Source organism: Torulaspora globosa, chromosome 1, assembly GCF_014133895.1.
Source record: "Torulaspora globosa chromosome 1, complete sequence".
Classification (NCBI taxonomy): Eukaryota; Fungi; Ascomycota; class Saccharomycetes; order Saccharomycetales; family Saccharomycetaceae; genus Torulaspora; species Torulaspora globosa.
In genome coordinates, this window is record NC_050727.1 from 1,234,118 (window position 1) to 1,256,919 (window position 22,802).

Genomic DNA, 22,802 nt, shown 5'->3' on the forward strand with positions numbered 1-22,802 from the left:
TATAGCTTAGCTTCAAGGCGCGAGTGCCGTCTACTATATAAAGGACACTGACATAGCGACTTCAACCACTGTATCCCAAGAGATCAGCATACAGTGCAATGATTGTTAGATTCAGAACCAGGAATGGGATGCAAAGGATCAGTTGTCAAGAAGGAGAGTCTTTTGGCAGCGTTATTGAGAAATTGGTGCCCAGTCTAGGTCCGCAGGTAGACATGGAGACCTTAACTGTCGGTGAGAGGCAAGGGGAAGCAAAGCAGCCAGTGGCAGGTCTTCTTGACCGTTCTGTCAGTGATCTGGGATTGAAACACGGTGACATAGTCTACGTGGCGTACCAGGAAAAGCCAGCTGAAGAGTCCGCAAAGGTAGACAGTGCTTCCCGGTCTGTGCAAGTAAGTGGTGGTACTCCTGAGCCACTTAGCGTGAAGGAGCTGCCAGTTGATGAGGCATTGGAGAAGAAGGACGGTCTGATACCACGTAAGAGATCCAGTTTGTGTAAGCATGGGGATCGCGCAATGTGCGAGTACTGTTCACCGTTGCCACCTTGGGACAAGGAATACCACAAAGAGCGCAACATCAAGCACATATCGTTCCATTCGTACTTAAAGCAGCTGAATGAGCATACCAATAAGGCCAACGGCAGCTCTTATATCGCCCCACTGTCGCAGTCCAACTTCAAGATCGACAGGAACTGTCATAACGGCCACCTGCCCTGGCCGCGCGGAATATGCTCCAAGTGCCAGCCGTCAGCCATCACTTTGCAGCAGCAGGAGTTTAGAATGGTCGATCATGTCGAGTTCCAGCGTAGCGATATCATCAACGAGTTCATCCAAGCATGGAGAGAAACTGGTACCCAGAGATTTGGCTACCTGTATGGGGCATACCAGGAGTACGATGCAACGCCTTTGGGGACCAAGGCTGTCGTGGAGGGCATCTTTGAGCCCGCTCAGCACGACGAACAGGATGGCCTAACCCTAGACGTCGAACAGATGTCGCAAGAGATGCAGAAGATCGACTCGCTTGCCGAGCAGATGGGTCTACAAAGGATAGGGCTGATCTTCACTGATTTAAGTGACGCGGGGTTCGGCGATGGTTCAGTGTTGTGTAAAAGACACAAGGATTCTTTCTTTCTGTCATCGCTGGAAATAATCATGGCCGCCAAGCACCAGGTGAGACACCCGAACGTGAGCAAGTTCAGCGAGCAGGGTGTCTTCTCGTCTAAATTCGTCACCTGCGTTGTGTCTGGTAATCTCGAGAGTGAGATCGACATCGCATCCTACCAGGTCTCCACGAGCGCGGAGGCCCTTGTCGAAGCTGACATGATCAGTGGTTGCACGCATCCTTCCATGGCTTACATCAATGATACAACGTCTGAGAGATACGTACCGGAAATTTTCTACATGAAGCAAAACGAGTACGGTCTGACAGTCAAGGAGAACGCCAAGCCAGCGTTCCCCGTCGACTATCTGCTGGTATCGCTTACTCACGGTTTCCCCAAGGACGCCGCTGAGAACAAGCCTCTTTTCGCCACCGCTGCCGGATTTCCCTGGGCTAACCGCCAGGCAATGGGCCGGTCGCAGGATTACCACGAACTGAAACGCTACTTGCTGCCTGCCGCCAGCGGCAACGACCTCAAAACACTACACGACAAGATATCGAATTTCCAGCTGCTTCTCTACGTACACTCGCTTGAAGTGCTGTCCTCACAAGAATGGGCGCTGCTCGTCGCCGCGGCAACTACCAATGACTACGAGCATTCAATGCTGCTGCTGACCTCATCGCCCGGCTGGCAAACGCTCGTCATGATCCTTCAACAGAGCTAGCACTACCATGAATTGGTACTATTCCAGCGTTCAGTTGCGGTTACCCGCCCGTGACAGCAATCACGTGACAAAATTTAAAATTTTTCTAGAAGATTCGAGATCACGTCACACGGCGGAAGAAAATTTTTGATCGAAAGTTGATGAACTTCGACGAACTCTGGGCGTGCGATTGGTAGCATAGTGGCATAGCAAGCAACAGGTATTGTCCATCACGGAGGGTCCTACAGGATATATATAAGGTAGTACATATATACCTGACGGCATTAGTTTGAGGAGGTTCGCCGACGGAAAAGATAGCACATCGAAACGAGGAAAATGAGTACTCCATTTGGTTTGGATCTAGGTAACAACAACTCTGTGTTGGCAGTTGCAAGAAATAGAGGTATTGACATTGTGGTCAATGAGGTTTCGAACCGTTCGACCCCCTCTTTGGTTGGGTTTGGTCCTAAGAACAGATTTCTTGGTGAAGCCGGTAAGACCAAGCAGGCATCGAATGTGAAAAACACTGTGGAAAACTTGAAGAGAATTGTTGGTTTGGGATACTCTGACAGGGACTTCGAAGAGGAATCTAAGTACTTTACCACCAAATTGGTTAAGTTGGAGGACGGCAAGGTTGGTGCCGAGGTGAAACTTGCTGGTGAGACGAAGGTGTTCTCCGGTACCCAACTTGCTGCTATGTTCATCGACAAGGTGAAGAATACTGTTAAGGAGGAGATTAAGGCTCCGATCACCGATGTGTGCCTTGCTGTTCCTACTTGGTACACCGAGGAGCAACGCTACAACATTGCAGATGCGGCCAGAATTGCCGGGTTGAACCCAGTGAGAATCGTCAACGATGTCACCGCAGCTGCCGTCTCTTATGGTGTGTTCAAGACCGACTTGCCAGAGGGCGATGAGAAACCAAGATACGTCGCTTTCGTCGATATCGGTCACTCCACTTACACTTGCTCCATCATCGCGTTCAAGAAAGGCGAGGCCAAGGTCTTGGGTACCGCTTACGACAAACACTTTGGTGGTAGAAACTTTGACCGCGCTATCACTGAGCACTTTGCTGCCGAGTTCAAGACGAAGTACAAGATCGACATTCACGAGAACGCCAAGGCCTACAACAGAGTCTTGACGGCTGCTGAGAAACTGAAGAAAGTGCTATCTGCAAACACTGCCGCTCCATTCTCTGTCGAATCTGTCATGAACGACATTGACTGCTCTTCTCAATTAACCCGTGAGGAGTTGGAAGAGTTGGTCGCCCCACTCTTGGAGCGTGTCACAGAGCCAGTCACCAAAGCTCTAGCACAAGCTAAGTTGACTGCCGAAGAGGTCGATTTTGTCGAAATCATTGGTGGTACTACCCGTATCCCAACTTTGAAGAACTCCATCTCCAAGGCATTCGGTAAGCCATTGTCTACTACTATGAACCAGGATGAAACTATTGCTAAAGGTGCCGCTTTCATCTGTGCTATCCACTCCCCAACTTTGAGAGTTAGACCATTCAAGTTCGAAGATATTCACCCATACTCCGTTTCATACTATTGGGATAAGCAGGTTGAAGATGAAGACCATTTGGAAGTTTTCCCAGCTGGCTCTGCCTTCCCATCTACTAAGCTAATTACGTTGCATCGTACCGGTGACTTTGTTATGGAAGCTAAGTACACTAACAAGGATGAGCTACCAGAAAACACTCCCGTCCACATCGCCAAATGGGAGATTTCCGGTGTCCAAGTACCTGAAGGTGAGACTTCTGTTCCAGTTAAATTGAAGCTAAGATGCGATCCTTCCGGTTTGCACACTGTTGAAGACGCTTATACTTTGGAGGACATCACCGTTAAGGAAGAGATTCCTTTGCCAGAGGATGCGCCAGAGGATGCTGAACCAGAATACAAGGAAGTTACCAAGACTGTCAAGAAGGACACTCTAACCATTACCCCTCACACTTTTGCTTTGAGCACCAAGGAATTGAACGCTTTGATCGAGCAAGAGAACGAGATGTATGCACAAGATAAGTTGGTTGCTGAAACAGAAGACCGTAAGAATGCTTTGGAAGAATACATTTACAATTTGCGTGGTAAACTTGACGAAGAATACGCTGAATTTGCTTCCGATGCTGAAAAGACCAAGCTTCAAGACTTGTTGGCTAAAGCTGAGGACTGGCTATACGACGAAGGTTATGACTCCACTAAGGGTAAATACATTGCCAAGTACGAAGAACTCGCATCTCTAGGTAACATTATCAGAGGCAGATACCTCGCCAAGGAGGAAGAGAAAAAGCAAGCTGCAAGAGCTAAGAACGAGGCCGCTAAGATGGCTGAATTGTCTGAAAAGCTTGCGGCTCAAAGAAAAGCCGAAGCCGAATCTAAGAAGAATGAATCTAAGGAGGATGCCGAAGGCGATGTCGAATTGGATTAGTTTTTTAACCAATTGTGAACATGAATATCTCATTTTATACTCTATGTTATAGATACTTAACTTAATGATAAAATTTCAAAGGTATAGTTTTAGTATCACTTGCTAAATGCCTAGTCATGACTATTGTTACCTTATTGGGAGCCGCTCCTGCCTTCCTTCTGCTGTTTCGCCAACTTCTTCTTTCGTTCGAATTCAGCGAAAGCCCTGATGTACACTGGTACATCCTGCCAGCCCTCTTCGTCCCCATCTATCTCACTTTGAGCAGTTCTAGCAGCCTTTCCATGACGTAGAGCGTTCCTCCTCTTGGCCTCAATGACACTCTTGGGCAATGGTGTGGTGCGCTCAGGAAACAAACTCGCTGATTGGCCTGCGGCTTTCTTAGCCTGCTTATCAAGCCGAATCTTGTCGGTCTTCAGTGATTCTGGTACGTTCTTCAAGCACAGCATTGATAGCGGCGGATTCCAGTTTGCTGGCCAGACCTGATCAGTGTTCTTTATTCGAGAAGCAGCAAGCTTCCTCTGCCGTTTCCATTCCCTAATATCCTCACTAAACACCTCCCACACGCAATTGACACATCCGGACATGCAGCAGTTATCGGGTTCTACAGGTTTCGCTGGCACAGAAACCCCAGCTATCACTTTCACTCCGCCGGAGACTATACGACTCGTAGACGTGGGAGCTTCACCTTTCAGTCGGCCACCAAAAACAGTTGACATCCTTTCCTCTGGAGTCCCTCGTAATCCTTCCGTATTTCCTTCAAAGGTCATCCTACATCTCGACGAGGAAGTCAGGAATCGAATTCGACCAGTAGTTGCAAGCAAGCATCTCTCAAATAAAACCAGGGGCATCCTGTAACCACTTCGAATGTACCATGAACCTTGCAGAACTTGTTGGTTAGTCTTCGGCTGTCTCAAGTTTGGTTAACCGTCTTAACTGCAACATTGATACAACGAGGTTCGCGCAGCTCTTGTATATAAGTGAAATTTGATATGCTTAGAGATATATACGTGCTAGCAGCGAACTATGACGAATCCATGCTTGTCACTCCTTGAAGGCTCTTCGTTTCCAGATCTTGGTTCTTGTAAAGCTCTCGAGCGAGTCTCTGTCACCTGTGACAAGCCAATTGGTGTCCGAGTAGATCCAGCCGATTGGTCGCCAGCAATCATCCAGCCACATCCAGTCCGCCGGCAGTCCCTCTTGGAACTGCCAAGGTGACTTGCATGCGATTAAGCGACCATCGATCTTCATGCAGAAGCTCGGCTTCTCGTAGCTGAGCATTTTTGATGACCAGCCTTGGTCTTTCCATTTCCTTTGATTCTCGTAGATTGTCAAATCTATGATAGTGATGTGTGGCTGTGCGGTATCGTTCCTGCTGCTTGTCGGTATCGACTCAGACCAAGGATATAATTTCTGTAGATGCAGCTGAAGCCTGTGACCTCTTAGCATTGCTATGGAATCGGTGCGAGGTATGTACATGAACGAGTGGCATAAATCAATGGCAGTTTGGGCGTCGATCAGAGGCGACCGCTGGATGTGACGATTGTCGCCAAATAACGATGTCAAAGTGTAATATGCTTTGCGAACTGCATACACCCTCCAGAACAACTTCAAGGTACATTGGAACCATGTCGAGTGATAAAGCATCGCCAGAATTGTCATCCACATGACATATGTTCTTATCGTGACCACTTTCATGAGCGCATAATGAAGCGGTGTGAAGAATAAGGCAAGTTTTACCAGGTTGACCCAGTTTCTTGTATCGAGCGCTTTTCCAAGTACTTCTGCCCGCATAGTCCCCAGTTTATCTAGAACTGATTCCAGAACAATGACGATGTCATCCAGCGTGGGCGGTTCTGAGTCTCTGAGGTCTTGGTAAATGGTCAATACGTAGTAGGCAAAAGTGAGCAACAGTAGAAAAGCACTCATTAGTCCCAGCCAGCACATAAAGATGTCGCTCAAACTAACCCAGCTTACGCCAGCTCCTCGCTCAGTAAACGTCAGCAGGTTAACCACGAAACATACCATAACCAGATGGATAAACGGGAGACACTTGTCCTCACAAACCCACATGGCATTACTCAGGGCACCATCGACAATTATTAGCAGAGGGTAGAATCGATAGAGGACACTCGACAGATTGCTGGGAGTGACAAAGGTCAAGGTCGGTTTCTGGCCATGGTTGTATACAAACTTTGCCTGGCAACGGAACACCTTTTCTTGGTCACTTTTGGATCCCATTCTTGATGCTGCTGAACTCGAGTAGCTTATCTAACTGATCAGGGATCTTTTCTTGGGTGATGATTCGAATTGAGAGGCTTTCCATTGAAAGGCGCAACTGCAGGGTTTGGACCTTAAGTTGACTTCCGCTTTGTGTGTTGTGAAGCTGCTGTTGCTCAGTTCGCACTGGCCATCGATTACCACACCCTGTAGGCCGTCGTAAGGATTAGACGGCCGGCATTGGATCAATTTTAAAGTGTAGTGTTAAAATTGTGTGTATCTGAATCATTCGGCAATAGAGCCGATACGATTAGACTAGAGCCTCATCGAACACTCTTGAGTACGCAGCAGGGTCTCAAGTCGGTCATTTCCACGACCCAGAGGATCAAAGATGGTTCATGCCAAGCTGATAAGAAAGCTTCCGTCTGTGAAGGTGCTGACTAGGAAGCAGATCAAGACCACCATGTACGTCAAGTCGAATACTCCGTATATCAGCGCCCTGAAGCGAATCAAGAAGTTTCTGCGCGATCTAGAGAAGAATGGGGCCTCCTACGTTGTGGTTCTCGGCATGGGGAAGGCCACTGAGAAGACATTGTCGCTTGGATGCCATTTCGAGCAGCAACTAGGTAAGAAAGTGGAGGTATTAACAAGAACGGTCGAGTTGGTCGACGAAGTATCGGCAGAGAGTGAAGAATCAATCGAGAATGAGGATCTTCGCGACATTGACCGAGAAACGACATTGAAGAAACGTTGCGTGAGCGGAGTCGAGCTTCGGGTGTACCCATGACTATATATGCGAATTTAAACATGTACATTAGAGAGATTTTCGTTCAACCCATCGATTCGAAGTACTCTTCGAGAGCTTTCAGCCATAAATTCCAATTCCTGGATTTCCCTTGCGATCTTGTTCTTCTTATTCAGAGGCTGATATCTCTCTACAAGCTCATCACACAGCTCTGCGCACTTTGCGTAATCTCTGTGGTAGTACAACCTTCGACAGAAGTCGCTCAGCTTTTGCCTCGTCAGCTTCACTTCGAAATGCTCGTTAGGGTCTTTCAGCAGATCCATCGGTTGTACATTATCCATCCATCCAATCTCGGTCCTTTTTGGTCCTCCTTCCACCTGGAAATGCTGGTAAAGCTGATTTTGGTATTCCTCGTCCGATTGGCCCTTCCGCACCTTCGTCTTGCCGGTAGCTTTGCGAACCAGGACCTCACCGGAAGTTTCATCGAGCGAGATGGGTTTCGTTATGGATTGGTTCTTGGCGCCGTTTCTTCTCGAATACCCACCGGCATCATCCGCAGATCTGGCAGCTGTGAGCTCTGACATGTTTCTTATGAACCGTAATCCGATGGTGGCCGATGTACGAGGCAAGGAGCGGAGATGCTGCATCCAATGTAGCCTTCAGTGGACGTATATGCTGTAATTTTTCACTTTTAATTACTGTCGCTAAGATTGAAAAAGCTGCACTTTGATGCTACCATCACCATAGTGATGCTCTTGGCAGTCCTTTTCTGGAGCCTTTGGATCGTGGAACTCGTAGATCACTACGCCAAAGTCGATATACTCTTGGTTTCCGAGTGCAATCATGGGCGCATGCCAAATCCCGGCACCATAGGTGACCGCTTGGTTACCTCTACAGAGAAACGCCTTCAAGGTTGACAGATCTGGCCTACCAGTTTCGCAGTCTTCGAGAGCAACCACCACGAGGTAACGTGGCTGGTGTTCTGGACAGCCCATTGGGATGAAGGTTTGCGAACTGGAGGGATGCTTCTCGAGCACTCTGATCGAGTGCTCAATGGCTCTACCCTCGCTAATGCTAACCGGTCCTCTGAGATGTGGTTGGGAGAAGCATCTGAACAGGTTCCAATTCGGCGTTCCCTCGAATGGATATTTTTTCTCAATTTGGCTCACACCTAGCAGCTTGATTGCAGTACCTTGGTTGGCCGTCCTTGAAGAGTCGTCAGCGTTCGAGACCTGCTCATCTGGTGATATTATAGATCCGTATGGTGCAAAAGCATCAATCGTCAGCGGTGTCGCCTTGATAAGTACAGCCATAGTAGTGCTCTGACCTCCAATGGCGATCTTCTGCTGGCAGTGGAGGGTCAAATCGTTCAGCTTCATAGCGAGGTAGTGCGGTCAAGAAGCGGAAAGTTTAAAGAAGTCGTCAAGCCTCTCGTTACGGTCACTATTGCTATCGTACTTAAGTAATACGTAGAAGTTTTGAGCAAACGCTTGATGCTTCTGCCTTTACTGCAATATAAATCGCCTGACGGCCGCCGATGCCTGCTTTTTGGTGGGGAAATACCAATGGCACAATAATCACTTGTCTTAAATACTTGAGATTCTACGATTGAGCCTTGCAACGGGTTGGGCTATTCAGCTTTTGTGTCAGTTGTCAAGTATGTAGTCTTGAAAGATTTCACCGAGGAACGGCTAATCATTTGAATCCAACAGCGATAAAAGGTCCATTGGCCACAGAAGGGACCCATTGAGTTGATATGGTGAGTGCTGAGCAGATCGAAGAATGGAAGGCAACGAAGACCATTGGTATCATAGGTCTCGGCGACATGGGTCTGTTGTACGCTACAAAGTTTTCGGAAGCCGGTTGGAAGGTGGTTTGCTGCGATAAAGAGGAAAACTACGAGTCTTTGAAGGCTCAACATGCCGGGTGTAGGTTCCAGATCCTGTTAAATGGGCATCTTGTCTCGAGAGTGAGCGATTACGTTATTTATAGCGTTGAAGCTGAGAATATCGACAAGATTGTGTCAATCTATGGACCATCCACTAAACTGAATGCGATTGTGGGCGGCCAAACAAGTTGCAAAACACCAGAGATCAACGCGTTCGAACGTCATCTCCCCTCTGATATCGAAATTATAACAGTGCATTCATTGCATGGTCCGCGAGTGAACAGCGAGGGCCAACCATTGGTTATAATAGAGCACAGATGCACAAAGAAGGAGTCCCTAGAATTTGTGGAAGCTGTCGTATCATGTCTTAAGAGCAAGAAAGTCTATTTATCGTACGAGGAGCATGATAAGATTACAGCGGATACGCAAGCGGTGACTCATGCAGCATTTTTAAGCATGGGATCGGCATGGGCTAAGATCAAGGTTTATCCTTGGACATTAGGCACCGACAAATGGTATGGTAGCTTGGAGAACGTCAAGATGAACATATCATTGAGAATTTACTCAAACAAGTGGCATGTCTATGCAGGCCTGGCGATCACAAACCCGTCAGCGCACAACCAAATACTGCAGTACGCTGCTAGCGCCACAGAACTTTTCTCGTTGTTCTTGAGACATGATGAGAAGCAACTCACAGAAAGGCTCATGAGGGCCAAAGAATTTGTATTTCAAGATCATACGGGCGACCTTCTCCTCGATGATAAAGTTCTAGACAAGTATTCACTGGCGCCCAAGGAGAATATCGCTGAGGGGAAGAAACCGGTCCCCAATTCGCATTTATCGTTGTTGGCAATTGTCGACTCATGGTACCAGCTCGGTATCAATCCTTATGATCATATGATCTGCTCAACGCCGCTATTTAGGGTATTTTTGGGTGTCTCAGAGTACCTCTTCTTGAAGCCTGGCCTTTTGGAACAAACAATCAAAGCGGCCATACATGACGAATCTTTCCGCAAGGACGACTTGGAATTTACCATCTCCACTAGAGAATGGAGCTCCATCGTAACATTCGCCAATTTTGACCTTTACAGAAGGCGGTTCGAAGAAGTGCAGGAATTTTTCAAACCAATGTTCCCTGAAGCCAATAAGATTGGCAATGAAATGCTAAAAACTATTGCTAGTCATTCCCATTAAGAAATGTGTATTTATATATGCTTCCTTGCGTCTACTTTCCAGAGGAAACGCTTCACGATTAAATGCTAGTATGAGGTCATTTCCTCGCCCTTTTCCTTCTATGTTCAGTGTGCTCCATCTCGCTTGTGCCCGCATCAGACGTTCTCTTCAGCAGGGGATTCCCGGCGTGATAGCCACCGTCGCATGCAATAAGACTGTTCGTGGTGCAGGCGTGTGACACCTGGTTCTCATGAGCGCTCGGTTCACCGAAATGGGTGCCACTGCTGCTCTGATAATGCGCCTTGACCATCTGATAGTCTCCCGGAGCTAAATTCCCCACCAGTTCCGGGAAGAACCGTTTAAAATCTCGGTTTATAATCCTATTCCAAGCAAACGTTAGCCTTGATCTATCATAATCCGTCATATCCGAGTCGCCCCTATCCTTCGCGAAGAAAAGACCCCATACCTGCTGTAGGAAGGGAACAAGTCCGCGGTCTAGTAAGATGCAGTTCAAATGCGTCAGTGAAACGCTTCTATTAGTTGGGTATACTTCATTAGGTGTCAAGCATCTGAGGATAATAGCCGGCTCGTCCTCGGTTCCAATGAAAAGTTTGCCATAAATCTCAACCGAAGTGCCCGGATCATATAGCACTAAATGCCATACGTGTAAATTGGAATCCTGAGGCTTCAAATGATACAGGACATTGGCTCTTTCGGAGTATTGTGTATTGTACCGAGATAGGTTTTTCCAATCCCGCAGTAGTCTTCTTGTAGGCAGGCTTATCATAACCGCTAAACAAAGTCAATAGATTGTTCTAGCGATCAGCTAATCCGTTTGATTGGCCTTCGATGTGGAGCCCTTCTAGTAGTATTGTATTATGATAACAAGCTTCACCATTTTCTACTGAATTCCCTGCGAAGCCCTAAGCCGAATAACTAAAGCCCTAACAGCCGGGTAACATTTTGGTGTCCGGATTATGCTGTTACCCGTATCTCGGACATTTTGGGGACTTCAGTTGCAAGCTTGGCCTTTCGATCGGTATTTGAGTATGAGGCAATCAAGAGAAGAACACAGCCGCTATTAGCCACCATTGTTTGCGTTCGGACCTCTTCGGGCACCTTGCTTTATCTTTGCACGCTTCTTTGCATTTTGGGCAAGCTGGATTGACTCACCTTGAATTCCCAACGGTCGCTTTTGATATTCTAGTATTCGGATCAAGAAACATACATCAGAACATTCGGAATGGGCAATTTCTTTAGTTCCATGTTTGATCGACTTTGGGGGGTGAATAAAGAGCTACGAATTCTGATCCTCGGACTGGATGGTGCTGGTAAAACTACCATCTTGTACAGGTTGCAAATCGGGGAAGTAGTAACGACAAAGCCAACAATCGGTTTTAACGTGGAAACCCTCACGTATAAGAACCTGAAGTTGAATGTATGGGATCTAGGTGGGCAGACTAGCATCAGACCGTACTGGAGGTGCTACTATGCCGACACGGCGGCGGTAATATTTGTCGTGGACTCTACCGATAAAGATCGTATGTCTACAGCTTCAAAAGAATTGCATCTCATGCTACAGGAGGAAGAACTGCAGGACGCCGCGCTGCTTGTTTTTGCAAACAAACAGGATCAGCCAGGCGCGCTAAGTGCTAGTGAGGTATCCAAGGAATTGAATCTGGTGGAACTGAAAGATAGAAGCTGGTCGATTGTAGCCTCCAGTGCCATCAAAGGTGAGGGTATCACCGAGGGACTCGACTGGCTAATAGATGTGATAAAGGAGGAGCAACTTTGAAGTCTTTCTGTATGATTTGTACATAATTCTTTAAAACTAATGATCATTTTTCGTAAGACGAATTCTCAATAGAAAAAAGGTTGATTGCGATACAAGATGAAGGAAGAGAAAGGAAGGAATTGGCAAGCATAGGGATTGCTTAACACTGGCGAAGCCGACAATGGTGCTGAGATTTGCATGTAATGGTGCTTGGAGAATCTTCCGATCGAGTAGTAGTCCGGTTTGGCGAGGAACTGTTAGAAATCTTATAGTACCCGCTACGGGTGTACTTTCGCTTGCCTACCATCAAAATGCTCGATATCGACTACTGAATGAGACTCTTAAACCGGATCCCAGCGGTGATACATTCGAAATGGGCCTGTATATATCCTCCCAAAGAGAAATTCAAGAAAAGATCCTGCAGACACGAGCAAAGAGACTCAAGCGATGCCGTAATGTGATGACGTTATGTGCGAGAAAGCTTCTTTACTTTCTGAAGGACAATGTTATGGAACGGATCTTCACCGTACTGCGGTTTCTAGAGATTTCTGTGATTTTTGTTCCTGTCTTTCTAGCGTACCCAATATCATTCCTGGGAAAGCATCGCTTGATTCAGGAAGATGAGACAACCGCCGAAACGAGCGGCTCGTTGCTGTGGTACACCATATTGCGCAAGGCGTTGGAATGGGCAGGTCCCAGCTTTATCAAACTCGGTCAGTGGGCGGGATCTCGCACCGACATGTTTCCTCGTGGCTTTTGCAACGAATTGGGTAAGCTACACAGCAATGCACGGGCGCATTCGCTAGCATACACTAAAGAGAAGATCTGTCAGAGTTTAAACGATCAATATGAATTTGACGAAATTTTTGAAGAATTTAACGACAAACCTTTAGGTGTCGGCGCCATCGCACAAGTCTACGTTGGGAAGCTCTCTGAGAGCTTTCTTGCTTCTCAGAAAATCACCGAATTTGACAGGGATAACACCAAAAGCAGATGGTGTGCGGTGAAGATTATACATCCGAATGCTGGCCGACAAGTTAACAGGGATTTGAAGATAATGTCATTTTTTGCCAACTTCATCAATAGAATACCGACAATGGAATGGCTTTCATTACCCTGCGAAGTGGAGAGTTTTAGCATTATGATGCGATTACAACTGGATTTGCGGATAGAATGTCTGAATTTGGAGAGGTTTAATGAGAATTTCAAGGACTCCATTCAAATTAAATTTCCTGAAGGTTTACGTCAATTATCGACAAGGGACGTTCTTTTTGAGCAGTACATACATGGCTTTCCCATGGAGAAGTTCTTGAGCATCAAAGACCGCCTCCATAACGTGGAGCTTTGCCAGCAGGTCAGCAATCCCTTCATTGATGCGTTCCTGCAAATGCTAATTCTAGATGACTTTGTTCATGCCGATTTGCATCCGGGCAATGTGATGCTACGGTTTGTTAAGCTGAACAAGTACGGGACAAAGATCGTCTCCAGCGAGGCAGAGGCCTTTCAAGTCGTGCACAGTCTCAAAAAGAAGATGCGCGAGAAGGATCCCACACTCATCGATGAGTTCAGAAAAGTGCTAGAGGAGTACACCCCGCAAATCTGCTTCATTGACGTCGGTCTCATAACGGAACTTAACAAGAAAAATCGTACTAACTTTATCGCGCTATTCAATGCATTGGCCCGGTTTGATGGCTACCAAGCCGGTGAGTTAATGATCGAAAGATCAAGAACCCCCGAGACTGCAATAAACAAAGAGGCCTTCGCATTGAAAGTACAAAAACTAGTTAACAACGTCAAAAAACGTACTTTTACCTTAGGTACCATTTCCATTGGGGAGCTGCTGGACCAGATGCTTTCCATGGTCCGCTCCCACCACGTCAGAATGGAGGGCGATTTTGTCTCCGTTGTTGTGGCGATTTTGCTTCTAGAAGGCATTGGAAGACAGCTCGATCCCGATCTAGATCTCTTTGCAAGGTTCGTATCATATGTTCTTATCAATGGCTTCCCCATCGATCAAGTTTACTAACAAGAACAACAGCTCTTTACCCATACTGGGAGAATTCGGTATGCAGCGTGAAAACTTGAAACTACTGAACAGCGCCGATGTGCTGTCAATGCTCAAAGTCTGGATAGGATTAGAGATCCGCTACTTGATAAGCAGTTCGGCCAAGAACATCGTCGAATTGATCAAGACTGATCAACTATGTCCAAATTATTAGAGCTTCTGATCTAGTCACGTCGCACGTGCAAGCATTGGTAATTAGCCGCTAAGCTCTCATTCGCAACACCTCGTGCCACTGAAACACTAGATTAGATCTCGACTTCGCTATATAAAGAGCATCATAAACAGCTAGGAACGTCTTGTGCTGATTATCGTCTAGCGGTTATCGCTACTCTGAACGAGGTGGCTTTTGCGAGTCGGAAAGGAGCAAGGATAGGCTAATCGGGAGGTGTGAAAGAAAAGACACATGAAGTTTGGCAAGACGTTCCCAAACCACCAGGTTCCGGAATGGAGTCACCAGTACGTTAATTATAAATCGTTAAAGAAGCTTATCAAGCAAATAAACCGGGAGCAGGAGAAGCTATATCGGCAGACGGTAGGAGATGGTAGGTCAGTTGCGCCTCCGGCGAAAGCTAGAGACTCTGGAAATCAGCATGAGAACTATTTGGATAATGCTGAGGTGAAAAAATTACTGGCCTCTTTTTTCTTCGCCCTGGACAGAGATATCGAGAAAGTCGATAACTTCTACAACATGCAATACCTAGAATATGAGAGAAGATTACGGAGGTTGACCTCGTCAGCACAGTTCACGGACGTGAGCAATGCTATCTTGGAGCAATCTGGTATGAGCCTGCTTCCTGGGTTCCAGCCTTCTAATGAGTCCAAGGACGCCAGTCAGGACCAGAATGGCCACAGCAGTGAGAGTCATTCGCGAAGGATAATGTCCCCAGGACCTCATGATGTGGCAGACTCCTTGGAGGAGGTTTTGGGCATGCTTTTGGAGCTGAGGTCTCATTTCCGCAATTTGAAGTGGTATGGAGAGTTGAACAAGAGGGCGTTCATTAAGATTTTAAAGAAACTAGACAAGAAGGTGGGAACCAATCAACAGCATGCCTACTTGCAGGCTAGAATTCTGCCTCTGGGGTTCTCGAACGATGCTGAGGTCTCCAGAAACTTATCGACCATAAATGAATTTTTGGATAAAGTGTCTTTGAAGGTCAGATGTGATAACGCCAATGAAGCTTCTTACGTTGAACAGCAGAGATCTGATTCTGACCTAGCCCTCAACAGAGGTAAAGCTTCGAGTTCTGCTATTCAAAAACTTATTGAGGAAGATAATGGCACGGCTCTGATTCAGGAGCTGACAAAAGCCTACCGATCGATTGTGTTGGTTCCAACAAGGGTTCTTGTCAATCTGTTGAACAAAGCATCATTGTATCAATCTTTTAAATGCGTCGACGAGCTGCTAGAGATTATCCCTTCTTTGCGTGATCCCACCGATATCAATGTTCGTAACTTCTTTCACCACCATGTCATTGCCTTGGGTAAAAACCATAAGAGGATACGGGAGTTGGGTGCCAGTGAATCCAATGGGAAGGATGGTCATGTTTTAGATGCCGTTGAATCCAAAACTACCACTGATGAAAAGCACTACACCAGTTTGAGTTTTGAAGCGGCCGCGCCACCTTACTATAGCTCCAAATTGATAGGGGCATTTGGTCCAGATGGAGTAAACTCTAACGATTCACCTTCTGCTTTGCTTTACATTTTGGGTAAGCTTCCGGCTCATCTGAGACCCTGCTTAGTGCAACGGGATAACTATAAGCGAACGCCTCTGCACTATTCATGTCAATACGGTTTGGTGGAAGTTACCAAGATTATTATCGAAAGTTTAAAGGAATGGGGTGCCTGGAATCCAGATATATCCATTGATGATGATGTGGCATGGGGAGATACTGAAAGCTTGACTCCTCTTCATTTAGCTGTTTTGGGACCACATCCTCTTACAGCGGCCACTTTACTTTCATACACGAATCCTTCCAAACCGGTTAGCTCACCTCAATTGATCCATTTGGCTACCAGATTGAATTCATCTGCTTTGATTAAGGCATTACTGTCAGCTAAGGGCTTTGATGTAAACTACTGTGATGAAGAGACGCAGGAAACGCCCCTGTATATGGCAGCTAAGCTGAACTTGTATGAGGCCGCGGCCTGTTTATTGGAAAATGGAGCAAATACCGAACTTACTGAAAAGCTCTTTGGGTGGTCACCAATTTTTGTAGCTGCTGCAGAAGGCTTCGAAAGGATGGTAAAACTGTTAGTCGATCATGGAGCCAACTACGTCGCTTTCGATGAAAGTGGTTGGACTCCAATGGAGCATGCGGCCTTGAGGGGACACCTCGATATTGCAAAGATGATTAAAATCACTGGCCATCCAGAAATTACCAACCCCCGTGTTTCACAGAATGATCAAATTCTGGTAGCTGAGACATCGGAGGCGGCTACAAGCGGTAGCAATTCTTTGGCATCTGAGAGTAACCTCACGCATAGCGAGAGTCAGGCTTCCCTTGAACATATATCATCAACCAATTCTGGCGCTTTTGACCAGCAAAAATTCTTTAAATCCTCAATAACCGGAGGAAGCTTACACAATAGGCCCCATGCCAATATACTTCCACAACCCGTGAAGTCCTTCGGTCATAGATATCTGGTTGACAACGAGTCTGTGATACTGATTACATTAGGCGGAAATGATACTCGTAAAACAAGTCCGGCAGTGACTTTGAACAAAGTTCCAGTTTCCAAAGTTTCCTCCACAGAACTTGACACAGCTCTGTCACTGGTCATAAGCTGTGATGGTGATCTGAATGATACTCCTATTGTGTTAGATCTGCCACTGGATGCTAATTTGGATCACATCACTTTCAAGGTGCCGTTCAAGCGAGATAGTCCACAAGTTGTCTATTTCGATGTGGTTCCCACGTACGGATCGATTTCGGTTAAAGAGGAAGAAACTGCCAATAGAGGAAATTTCAGAACTGATCCTTACTCAATTTATGATGTGGTCAATAGGTCTCAGAGCTCGCTGAGCTCAACGACTTCTCTTGGCCGAACAAACAAATACCCGAAAGTCATTGGTCGCGCTGTGGGACTGTTGAATAAGACCGGAGCATCAGTTGGGATAAATCGGCGGTCATTAAACGATGAGATGACTCTTCCCATTATTGCGAATGAATCTCTTGAGATTTTAGGCACAGTGACTTTTGAATATATGACCGTCTCTCCATTCCATCATCCAAAAATGTCATTGGGTCGCACTGAAACGTACTGGAAATCTCTAGTCACTACCAGAGTGATCGGGCACCGTGGCCTAGGCAAAAACTTCTCCTCTAAGAAATCACTACAGTTGGGTGAGAACACAGTGGAGTCGTTCATTGCGGCAGCTTCCCTTGGTGCTTCATATGTTGAATTTGATGTTCAAATGACAAAAGATAACATTCCGGTTGTCTACCATGACTTCTTAGTCGCCGAAACGGGTGTTGACATTCCAATGCATGAGCTAACACTAGAGCAATTCCTGCATCTGAACAAGGTAGACAGTCAACGCGGCGATCAAAGACGTCATTCTGTCGACGATAGTGGAATTTTTGGCAAAAGTGTCGGTGACAGGTTAAACAAGAACGGTAACTACTCAAACATTTCTGAGCTATTCGAAAACAGAATGAAGCTGACGAAAACTTTCAAGGAAAAGAACTTCAAAGGAAACGCCCGTGGTCATTCCATTGCTGCTCCTTTTGTCACCCTCGAAGAATTATTTAAGAAAATTCCAGCAAATGTGGGTTTCAACATAGAGTGTAAGTATCCCATGGTGGATGAAGCCGAGCAGGAAGACATTGGTCAGATCGCCGTCGAAATGAACCATTGGGTAGACACCGTTTTGCAAGTGGTGTACGACAACGCCAACGGACGTGATATCATGTTTTCGTCTTTCCATCCCGACATATGTGTGATGCTATCCCTCAAGCAGCCGTCGATTCCGATCCTCTTCCTCACCCAAGGTGGTACCTACAAGATGGCAGACGTTAGAGCTTCTTCGCTCCAGAATGCCATTAGGTTTGCAAGGAGCTGGAATCTGCTAGGGATCGTCTCCGACGCAAATCCAATCATTGAGGCGCCCAGACTGGTACAAGTAGTCAAATCCAGCGGTCTGGTTTTTGTCACCTATGGTGTCGAGAACAACGATCCAGCCAATGCCAACATCGAGATGGACGCTGGTGTCGATGCTGTCATCGTCGACAATGTGCTAGCCGTACGCAAGGGCCTAACCAAAGAAGCTTTGAATGCTAAATAGTTGCATACATGCTAAAGATTAAAACTATAACAAAAAATCCTATGCTGTGGTGACTGACAACCTTCTGACTTGCGAAGCCGCAACCTTTGTCTCAAGTTGATGAGTGGAACTCAACTCCTTCTCCATCTCGATCAGCTGTTGCATGGTTCTTTCGTCTTCGAAAGTTTTCTTGATCACGTCCACCTCCTGGTCACCCTCGAGGAACAATTGGACAGATCTCGTCGAGGCAACTTCGTTGATATAATGGTACGCATCTGGGAAGGGCTGGATATGCTTGACCGTGCAGCCCTTCATCGTCTTGCCAAAGAACTTAAGAAGGGTCACATCACTGACGGACAAGGGGATATTAGCTACGACAACTGAGGATGACATGGAGTATAGGGAACAATGATGGTGTGTTAATGATAAGAAACAATCTGCAATCTGGCTCAGCATTCTGCCCTTTTATACTCCGGTCTCCAGACTCCGACCTCCGGGACCCCACATTTATTTTGCCCTGTCGCGCCATTCAAGCTCCGGGCCTAAAATAAGGCCACTCGCAACTGTAATGAATCGTTCTATTAGAATATTGAAGAAGCTATGTAGAGCAGTGTTGAATTCGATAGCATCACAGCAGTGTCTCGCCCAATGCGCATCTTGCAATGGCACAACCGGCCGATATGGTGTCGATTACATGTAGGTCGTGGACGGCAAGCGCAGGATTACATTCGACAATGTCGAGTCCGACCAGCTTCCCTGTCTCAGCGATTCTTTCGGCCAGAAAGAGGGCCTCTCTTAGAGTGAGTCCGCCTCTTACCGGGGTTCCAGTAGCGGGCATGAAGAGCGGGTCGACTGCATCAACGTCGTACGAGCACATGATGGGGCTTTTGCCGTCGGGACTGACTGCCTTCAAGGCCATTTCTATGACTGTGTTGATCCCGTAGCGGTCAACGTGGTACATCGAGAAGGCAGTAATGCCCAGGTCCTTGAGAATCTTCTTTTCGCCAGCTTCGACGTCTCTTAGTCCGATGTAGGCGATCTTCTCGGGTCTTAGCTTGCCTGGCACCCACTTCAGGGCTTCGGGACACTCGCTGCTGTCCTTGTGGAGGCCCAGAAGAAACGACACGGGGCACCCGTGCAGATGGCCCGAGTTGGTGCTCTCCAACGTGTTGATATCTGCATGGGCATCGATCCACAGCAGTCCAGCGTCAGGGTACTTGTCCAGCACGGCGGACACGCTGCCAATCGCGATCGAGTGGTCTCCGCCGATGGTCAAGGGGAACGTCTCCTCGCTGAGACACTTCCCTACAGATTGGTAAATCAACTGCGTGGCCTCGCCGACCAGATTGGGCTTCTTGATCCTCCCGTATGAGTCCTTGACTGTGTCAGCAAGCATACGCTTGACCATGGATTCGTTATCCAGCGGATTTTCCACCGACGTCTTCCATCCCATCTCTTCCAGATCTGATTGCAAACCATGATTCAAAATATACTTAGGGCCGTTCTCCACACCGACGTGGCCCTGGCCGCCAGAGAACGGTGCTGCGACGATTGCGAGTTTGCGTTCCTTGTAAAATTCGTAACTTGGAGCTTGTGTTACTTCATCCATTGTATGGTTTGATTGGTATCTGTTGTAAATATGCCTTAGAATGCTACTAGAGTCATACATCAACAAGAGAACAATCGAGACAGACTCTCTCGATGCATCTGCTTTTTATATGTTTCAAGGAGTAGCGATAACCGCTTCCAACTGCACTTAAAGCCAAGTGTCGCTGTGCAGCTTCTCGATATCTCCATCTCTTGCACTTAATGGAACTCCATTGTAACTAATCCACCCAGACATGTCCTTATGACGGAAAGATGAAACGACAACTAGGATCTTGAAGAAGTTCGGTATGCATTTGAAACCGTTTCGGAGCTCTGGCAGCGACTATATAGTGGCATTGCATCGCGTTTGCCGTGTCAATTAGGAGGATGACCATTGAATCTCTGTTGCTATGGTCTAGTGTTTCGTAGATTACACCATCTAATTTATTAGCGCCGTGGCGCAGTGGAAGCGCGCAGGGCTCATAACCCTGATGTCCTTGGATCGAAACCAAGCGGCGCTATTATTTTTATTTTTTTCCGGTGATAAGCGACTCGAGCCGTTGGACGTCAAGTATAAGATGGTTTGACGGTTTAGAGAGTCATTCAACCTAATCAGAGAAACTTCATTTGTGGTGGTCGATGGCGTACCCAGATCCAGCATTCTATTCTTTTCAGTTGCAGGAGGAGGACGATTTTAAACCTAACCATTTTGCCCAATTTGGATCGGTGTCAGCAGCAAGTAACGGATTCAACACAGCATCGCAGGTGATGGAGGACGGCGGATTGCAGCCAATCAGGGTGGAAGAGAAGGAATCCAATGACTCTGATACAGAGGTAACTCCTCCGGTGGTGGTAGTCGAGGTTGATTCTAAACCGGCGAAGAAAATTAATGCAGTAAGAAGTGTTGATATACTGGAGTATCTGATCAATTCGCTTGCGGGAAAGGACAAGCTGACGAAAATCCTCAAGTACACACTGGACCTGCTACGGTTGCTGGTCAGCAACTCGAGAGCCGGCATCACAAAATGGGATCCCTCGGTTCTTACATACTACAGAAAAGTGCTGCGGGATTTGAACTACAAGATGGTGCTGAAACATCCAGTGACGATTTCGAAGATTCTTCTGGTCGCGGTCTTTCAGAATTTTGAGTCAAAGGCCAATTTCGTGGCGCAACAGTTGAGCACCTACAGGTACATTCTGCGATTTGGCGGCACGCCGTTTAGAGTACTGAAAATGCTGCAGAAGATACGTGACAGCGAATGGGACTCAGTCAGCTTGCAGAAAATTTGGATGAACGAAAGCTCCTTAAGAGAGTTCCTCGACCTCTACTACGGGATTTGCGATGAAATGGTGTTGCTGCACAGACTCAAGGTCTGGTCCCATGATGGTCTGTACAACTGGTTCTCCAGACATGAGGTTCTGTCATGGCAGTACGATATTTTGCTGAGTCTGAAGGACAGCTGGCTGAAATTGGAGACTATTCAGAAGAAAATAATCGAGTCGAATATCAGGTTACAGGTGAGAACCAAGGCTATGAAGTTATCGACTAATCTGCAAGGTGCTCCCGGGTATACGTCGCCGATACGGAAACAATTGATGAACGACCTGAACGGCGGCAGCGAATGGAACGGCACCGAGTTAGAGATGAAGCAAAAAATTTGTCAGTTGAAGCGCGAGAAGTTGATCACGTACCTGGATCTAGTGAGGCTCTCGTTTGATTGCCTCGCAAACAGCACCGACGTGTTCAATTTGAAGACCCCTCCGGGCACTTATGCTGCATTGTCACTTTGCTCTGGTGTAACTGGGTTGGCCAAGCTGTGGATCAACGCCAGGGAACAATTATCCAAACCGTCAGAATTGTAGAGATTCTTGCTCGCATTCAACTTAATTACATTGCATACACTTTTATGTACAAAAGTACTTACTTGCGTTACACCCACTCCGCTTCCACTTGGGATTTTTGGAAAGTATAGTCCTTACGATTGATTGTTGCGACACCGTCCTTCAGACTGCATTTCCATCTGGCCTTCGTCCTAGTGACTTTATCGTATAAACATAACATTAGGTTTTCATCTGGTCCATCGTCCTCGCCTTCAGAGATCAGATAATCGTCATCCGAATCGTCTAACTCTGAACCCACTTCGTCTGTATCCAGCAGCGCACTTCTCTTAGCCTTTTTCGCCTCTTGCTTCAGGAGATCAGCCGCCTGGCTGTCAGGATATGAAAGGGTCAACTCTATCTCTCGTGAATTCTGTATCTTTGGCTCAGACTCTCTCTTTAAGGAATCATCTACATTACCGGAGTCACTGGCATCGCCCGACCCATTTGTACCCAGCTTATCTTCAAGCCCCTTGCCATTTTGCGTTTCCGTTGAAGCGGTATCGATCTTGTTCGAGTCATCGGTAGCGAAACCAGGTAACACTAGTCCTTGAGACTCGTTATTAAGCGAATATTCAGAAGGTACCGCAAAATTCTTCCCTGTTCCGTCATCGTTAGCTAAACCGTTCCCGTTAACGATGGCATCCACTGACTGCTGTGTAGCATTCTCCTGCGGATCCCAACTAAAGTTGGCAACCTGCGTCTCTGACAGCTTTAGTTGCCAAACTCGTTTCAAATCCTGCAAAGTCTGCTCATCAATCCCTGCGTTCTCAAAATCTTCCCTTACTTCATTCACAACAGACTCCACTATAGTCTCATACACCCTGCTGGCCTCCGAGTTCGACATCGCAGATTTCTGTTCAGCACTCTTCTAAGGGTTTATCCGGAAGCTCTTTTCCCCAGACTAAAGACGAAAAACTGACAAAAACAAACCCACAAAACTTCGCCTAGAAGTTCACCTATTCCAAACGCTACCCAAATAGCG

At 46.8% G+C, this 22,802-nt stretch overlaps 16 protein-coding genes and 1 non-coding gene across 17 annotated transcripts; 9 read left to right on the forward strand and 8 right to left on the reverse strand.

Moving 5' to 3' along the window:
* Positions 1–98: 98 nt before the first annotated feature.
* NPL4 (nuclear protein localization protein 4) lies at positions 99–1,820 on the forward strand (the record flags this gene model as incomplete). The annotated part of the gene is made up of 1 exon (XM_037281653.1): positions 99–1,820. The coding sequence occupies one exon, from the start codon at positions 99–101 to the stop codon at positions 1,818–1,820; it is 1,722 nt and encodes a 573-aa protein (XP_037137548.1).
* A 315-nt stretch (positions 1,821–2,135) lies between these two features.
* On the forward strand, positions 2,136–4,223 carry HG536_0A06890 (uncharacterized protein; the record flags this gene model as incomplete). The annotated part of the gene is made up of 1 exon (XM_037281654.1): positions 2,136–4,223. One exon carries the CDS (start codon positions 2,136–2,138, stop codon positions 4,221–4,223), a length of 2,088 nt encoding a protein of 695 aa, XP_037137549.1.
* A 131-nt stretch (positions 4,224–4,354) lies between these two features.
* On the reverse strand, positions 4,355–5,071 carry DPC25 (Dpc25p; the record flags this gene model as incomplete). Its single annotated transcript, XM_037281655.1, has 1 exon — positions 4,355–5,071. One exon carries the CDS (start codon positions 5,069–5,071, stop codon positions 4,355–4,357), a length of 717 nt encoding a protein of 238 aa, XP_037137550.1.
* A 193-nt stretch (positions 5,072–5,264) lies between these two features.
* Positions 5,265–6,461, reverse strand: PEX32 (Pex32p; the record flags this gene model as incomplete). The annotated part of the gene is made up of 1 exon (XM_037281656.1): positions 5,265–6,461. One exon carries the CDS (start codon positions 6,459–6,461, stop codon positions 5,265–5,267), a length of 1,197 nt encoding a protein of 398 aa, XP_037137551.1.
* A 370-nt stretch (positions 6,462–6,831) lies between these two features.
* On the forward strand, positions 6,832–7,227 carry POP7 (ribonuclease P/MRP protein subunit POP7; the record flags this gene model as incomplete). Its single annotated transcript, XM_037281657.1, has 1 exon — positions 6,832–7,227. The coding sequence occupies one exon, from the start codon at positions 6,832–6,834 to the stop codon at positions 7,225–7,227; it is 396 nt and encodes a 131-aa protein (XP_037137552.1).
* A 14-nt stretch (positions 7,228–7,241) lies between these two features.
* Positions 7,242–7,832, reverse strand: HG536_0A06930 (uncharacterized protein; the record flags this gene model as incomplete). The annotated part of the gene is made up of 1 exon (XM_037281658.1): positions 7,242–7,832. One exon carries the CDS (start codon positions 7,830–7,832, stop codon positions 7,242–7,244), a length of 591 nt encoding a protein of 196 aa, XP_037137553.1.
* Positions 7,833–7,889: 57 nt separating this feature from the next.
* On the reverse strand, positions 7,890–8,564 carry DAL3 (ureidoglycolate hydrolase; the record flags this gene model as incomplete). The annotated part of the gene is made up of 1 exon (XM_037281659.1): positions 7,890–8,564. The coding sequence occupies one exon, from the start codon at positions 8,562–8,564 to the stop codon at positions 7,890–7,892; it is 675 nt and encodes a 224-aa protein (XP_037137554.1).
* Positions 8,565–8,941: 377 nt separating this feature from the next.
* On the forward strand, positions 8,942–10,267 carry TYR1 (prephenate dehydrogenase (NADP(+)); the record flags this gene model as incomplete). The annotated part of the gene is made up of 1 exon (XM_037281660.1): positions 8,942–10,267. One exon carries the CDS (start codon positions 8,942–8,944, stop codon positions 10,265–10,267), a length of 1,326 nt encoding a protein of 441 aa, XP_037137555.1.
* Positions 10,268–10,343: 76 nt separating this feature from the next.
* Positions 10,344–11,033, reverse strand: UBS1 (Ubs1p; the record flags this gene model as incomplete). Its single annotated transcript, XM_037281661.1, has 1 exon — positions 10,344–11,033. One exon carries the CDS (start codon positions 11,031–11,033, stop codon positions 10,344–10,346), a length of 690 nt encoding a protein of 229 aa, XP_037137556.1.
* A 456-nt stretch (positions 11,034–11,489) lies between these two features.
* On the forward strand, positions 11,490–12,041 carry ARL1 (Arf family GTPase ARL1; the record flags this gene model as incomplete). The annotated part of the gene is made up of 1 exon (XM_037281662.1): positions 11,490–12,041. The coding sequence occupies one exon, from the start codon at positions 11,490–11,492 to the stop codon at positions 12,039–12,041; it is 552 nt and encodes a 183-aa protein (XP_037137557.1).
* A 160-nt stretch (positions 12,042–12,201) lies between these two features.
* CQD1 (Cqd1p) lies at positions 12,202–14,239 on the forward strand (the record flags this gene model as incomplete). Its single annotated transcript, XM_037281663.1, has 2 exons — positions 12,202–13,994; positions 14,059–14,239. 2 exons carry the CDS (start codon positions 12,202–12,204, stop codon positions 14,237–14,239), a joined length of 1,974 nt encoding a protein of 657 aa, XP_037137558.1.
* Positions 14,240–14,488: 249 nt separating this feature from the next.
* GDE1 (glycerophosphocholine phosphodiesterase) lies at positions 14,489–18,373 on the forward strand (the record flags this gene model as incomplete). Its single annotated transcript, XM_037281664.1, has 1 exon — positions 14,489–18,373. One exon carries the CDS (start codon positions 14,489–14,491, stop codon positions 18,371–18,373), a length of 3,885 nt encoding a protein of 1,294 aa, XP_037137559.1.
* A 39-nt stretch (positions 18,374–18,412) lies between these two features.
* Positions 18,413–18,808, reverse strand: HG536_0A07000 (uncharacterized protein; the record flags this gene model as incomplete). Its single annotated transcript, XM_037281665.1, has 1 exon — positions 18,413–18,808. One exon carries the CDS (start codon positions 18,806–18,808, stop codon positions 18,413–18,415), a length of 396 nt encoding a protein of 131 aa, XP_037137560.1.
* A 172-nt stretch (positions 18,809–18,980) lies between these two features.
* CAR1 (arginase) lies at positions 18,981–20,021 on the reverse strand (the record flags this gene model as incomplete). Its single annotated transcript, XM_037281666.1, has 1 exon — positions 18,981–20,021. One exon carries the CDS (start codon positions 20,019–20,021, stop codon positions 18,981–18,983), a length of 1,041 nt encoding a protein of 346 aa, XP_037137561.1.
* Positions 20,022–20,388: 367 nt separating this feature from the next.
* HG536_0Atrna2M lies at positions 20,389–20,460 on the forward strand. The gene has a single exon. It is a non-coding gene; the product is annotated as a tRNA-Met (tRNA).
* Positions 20,461–20,578: 118 nt separating this feature from the next.
* PEX25 (Pex25p) lies at positions 20,579–21,802 on the forward strand (the record flags this gene model as incomplete). The annotated part of the gene is made up of 1 exon (XM_037281667.1): positions 20,579–21,802. One exon carries the CDS (start codon positions 20,579–20,581, stop codon positions 21,800–21,802), a length of 1,224 nt encoding a protein of 407 aa, XP_037137562.1.
* A 67-nt stretch (positions 21,803–21,869) lies between these two features.
* On the reverse strand, positions 21,870–22,664 carry TOA1 (transcription initiation factor IIA large subunit; the record flags this gene model as incomplete). Its single annotated transcript, XM_037281668.1, has 1 exon — positions 21,870–22,664. One exon carries the CDS (start codon positions 22,662–22,664, stop codon positions 21,870–21,872), a length of 795 nt encoding a protein of 264 aa, XP_037137563.1.
* Between the last annotated feature and the right edge of the window lie 138 nt (positions 22,665–22,802).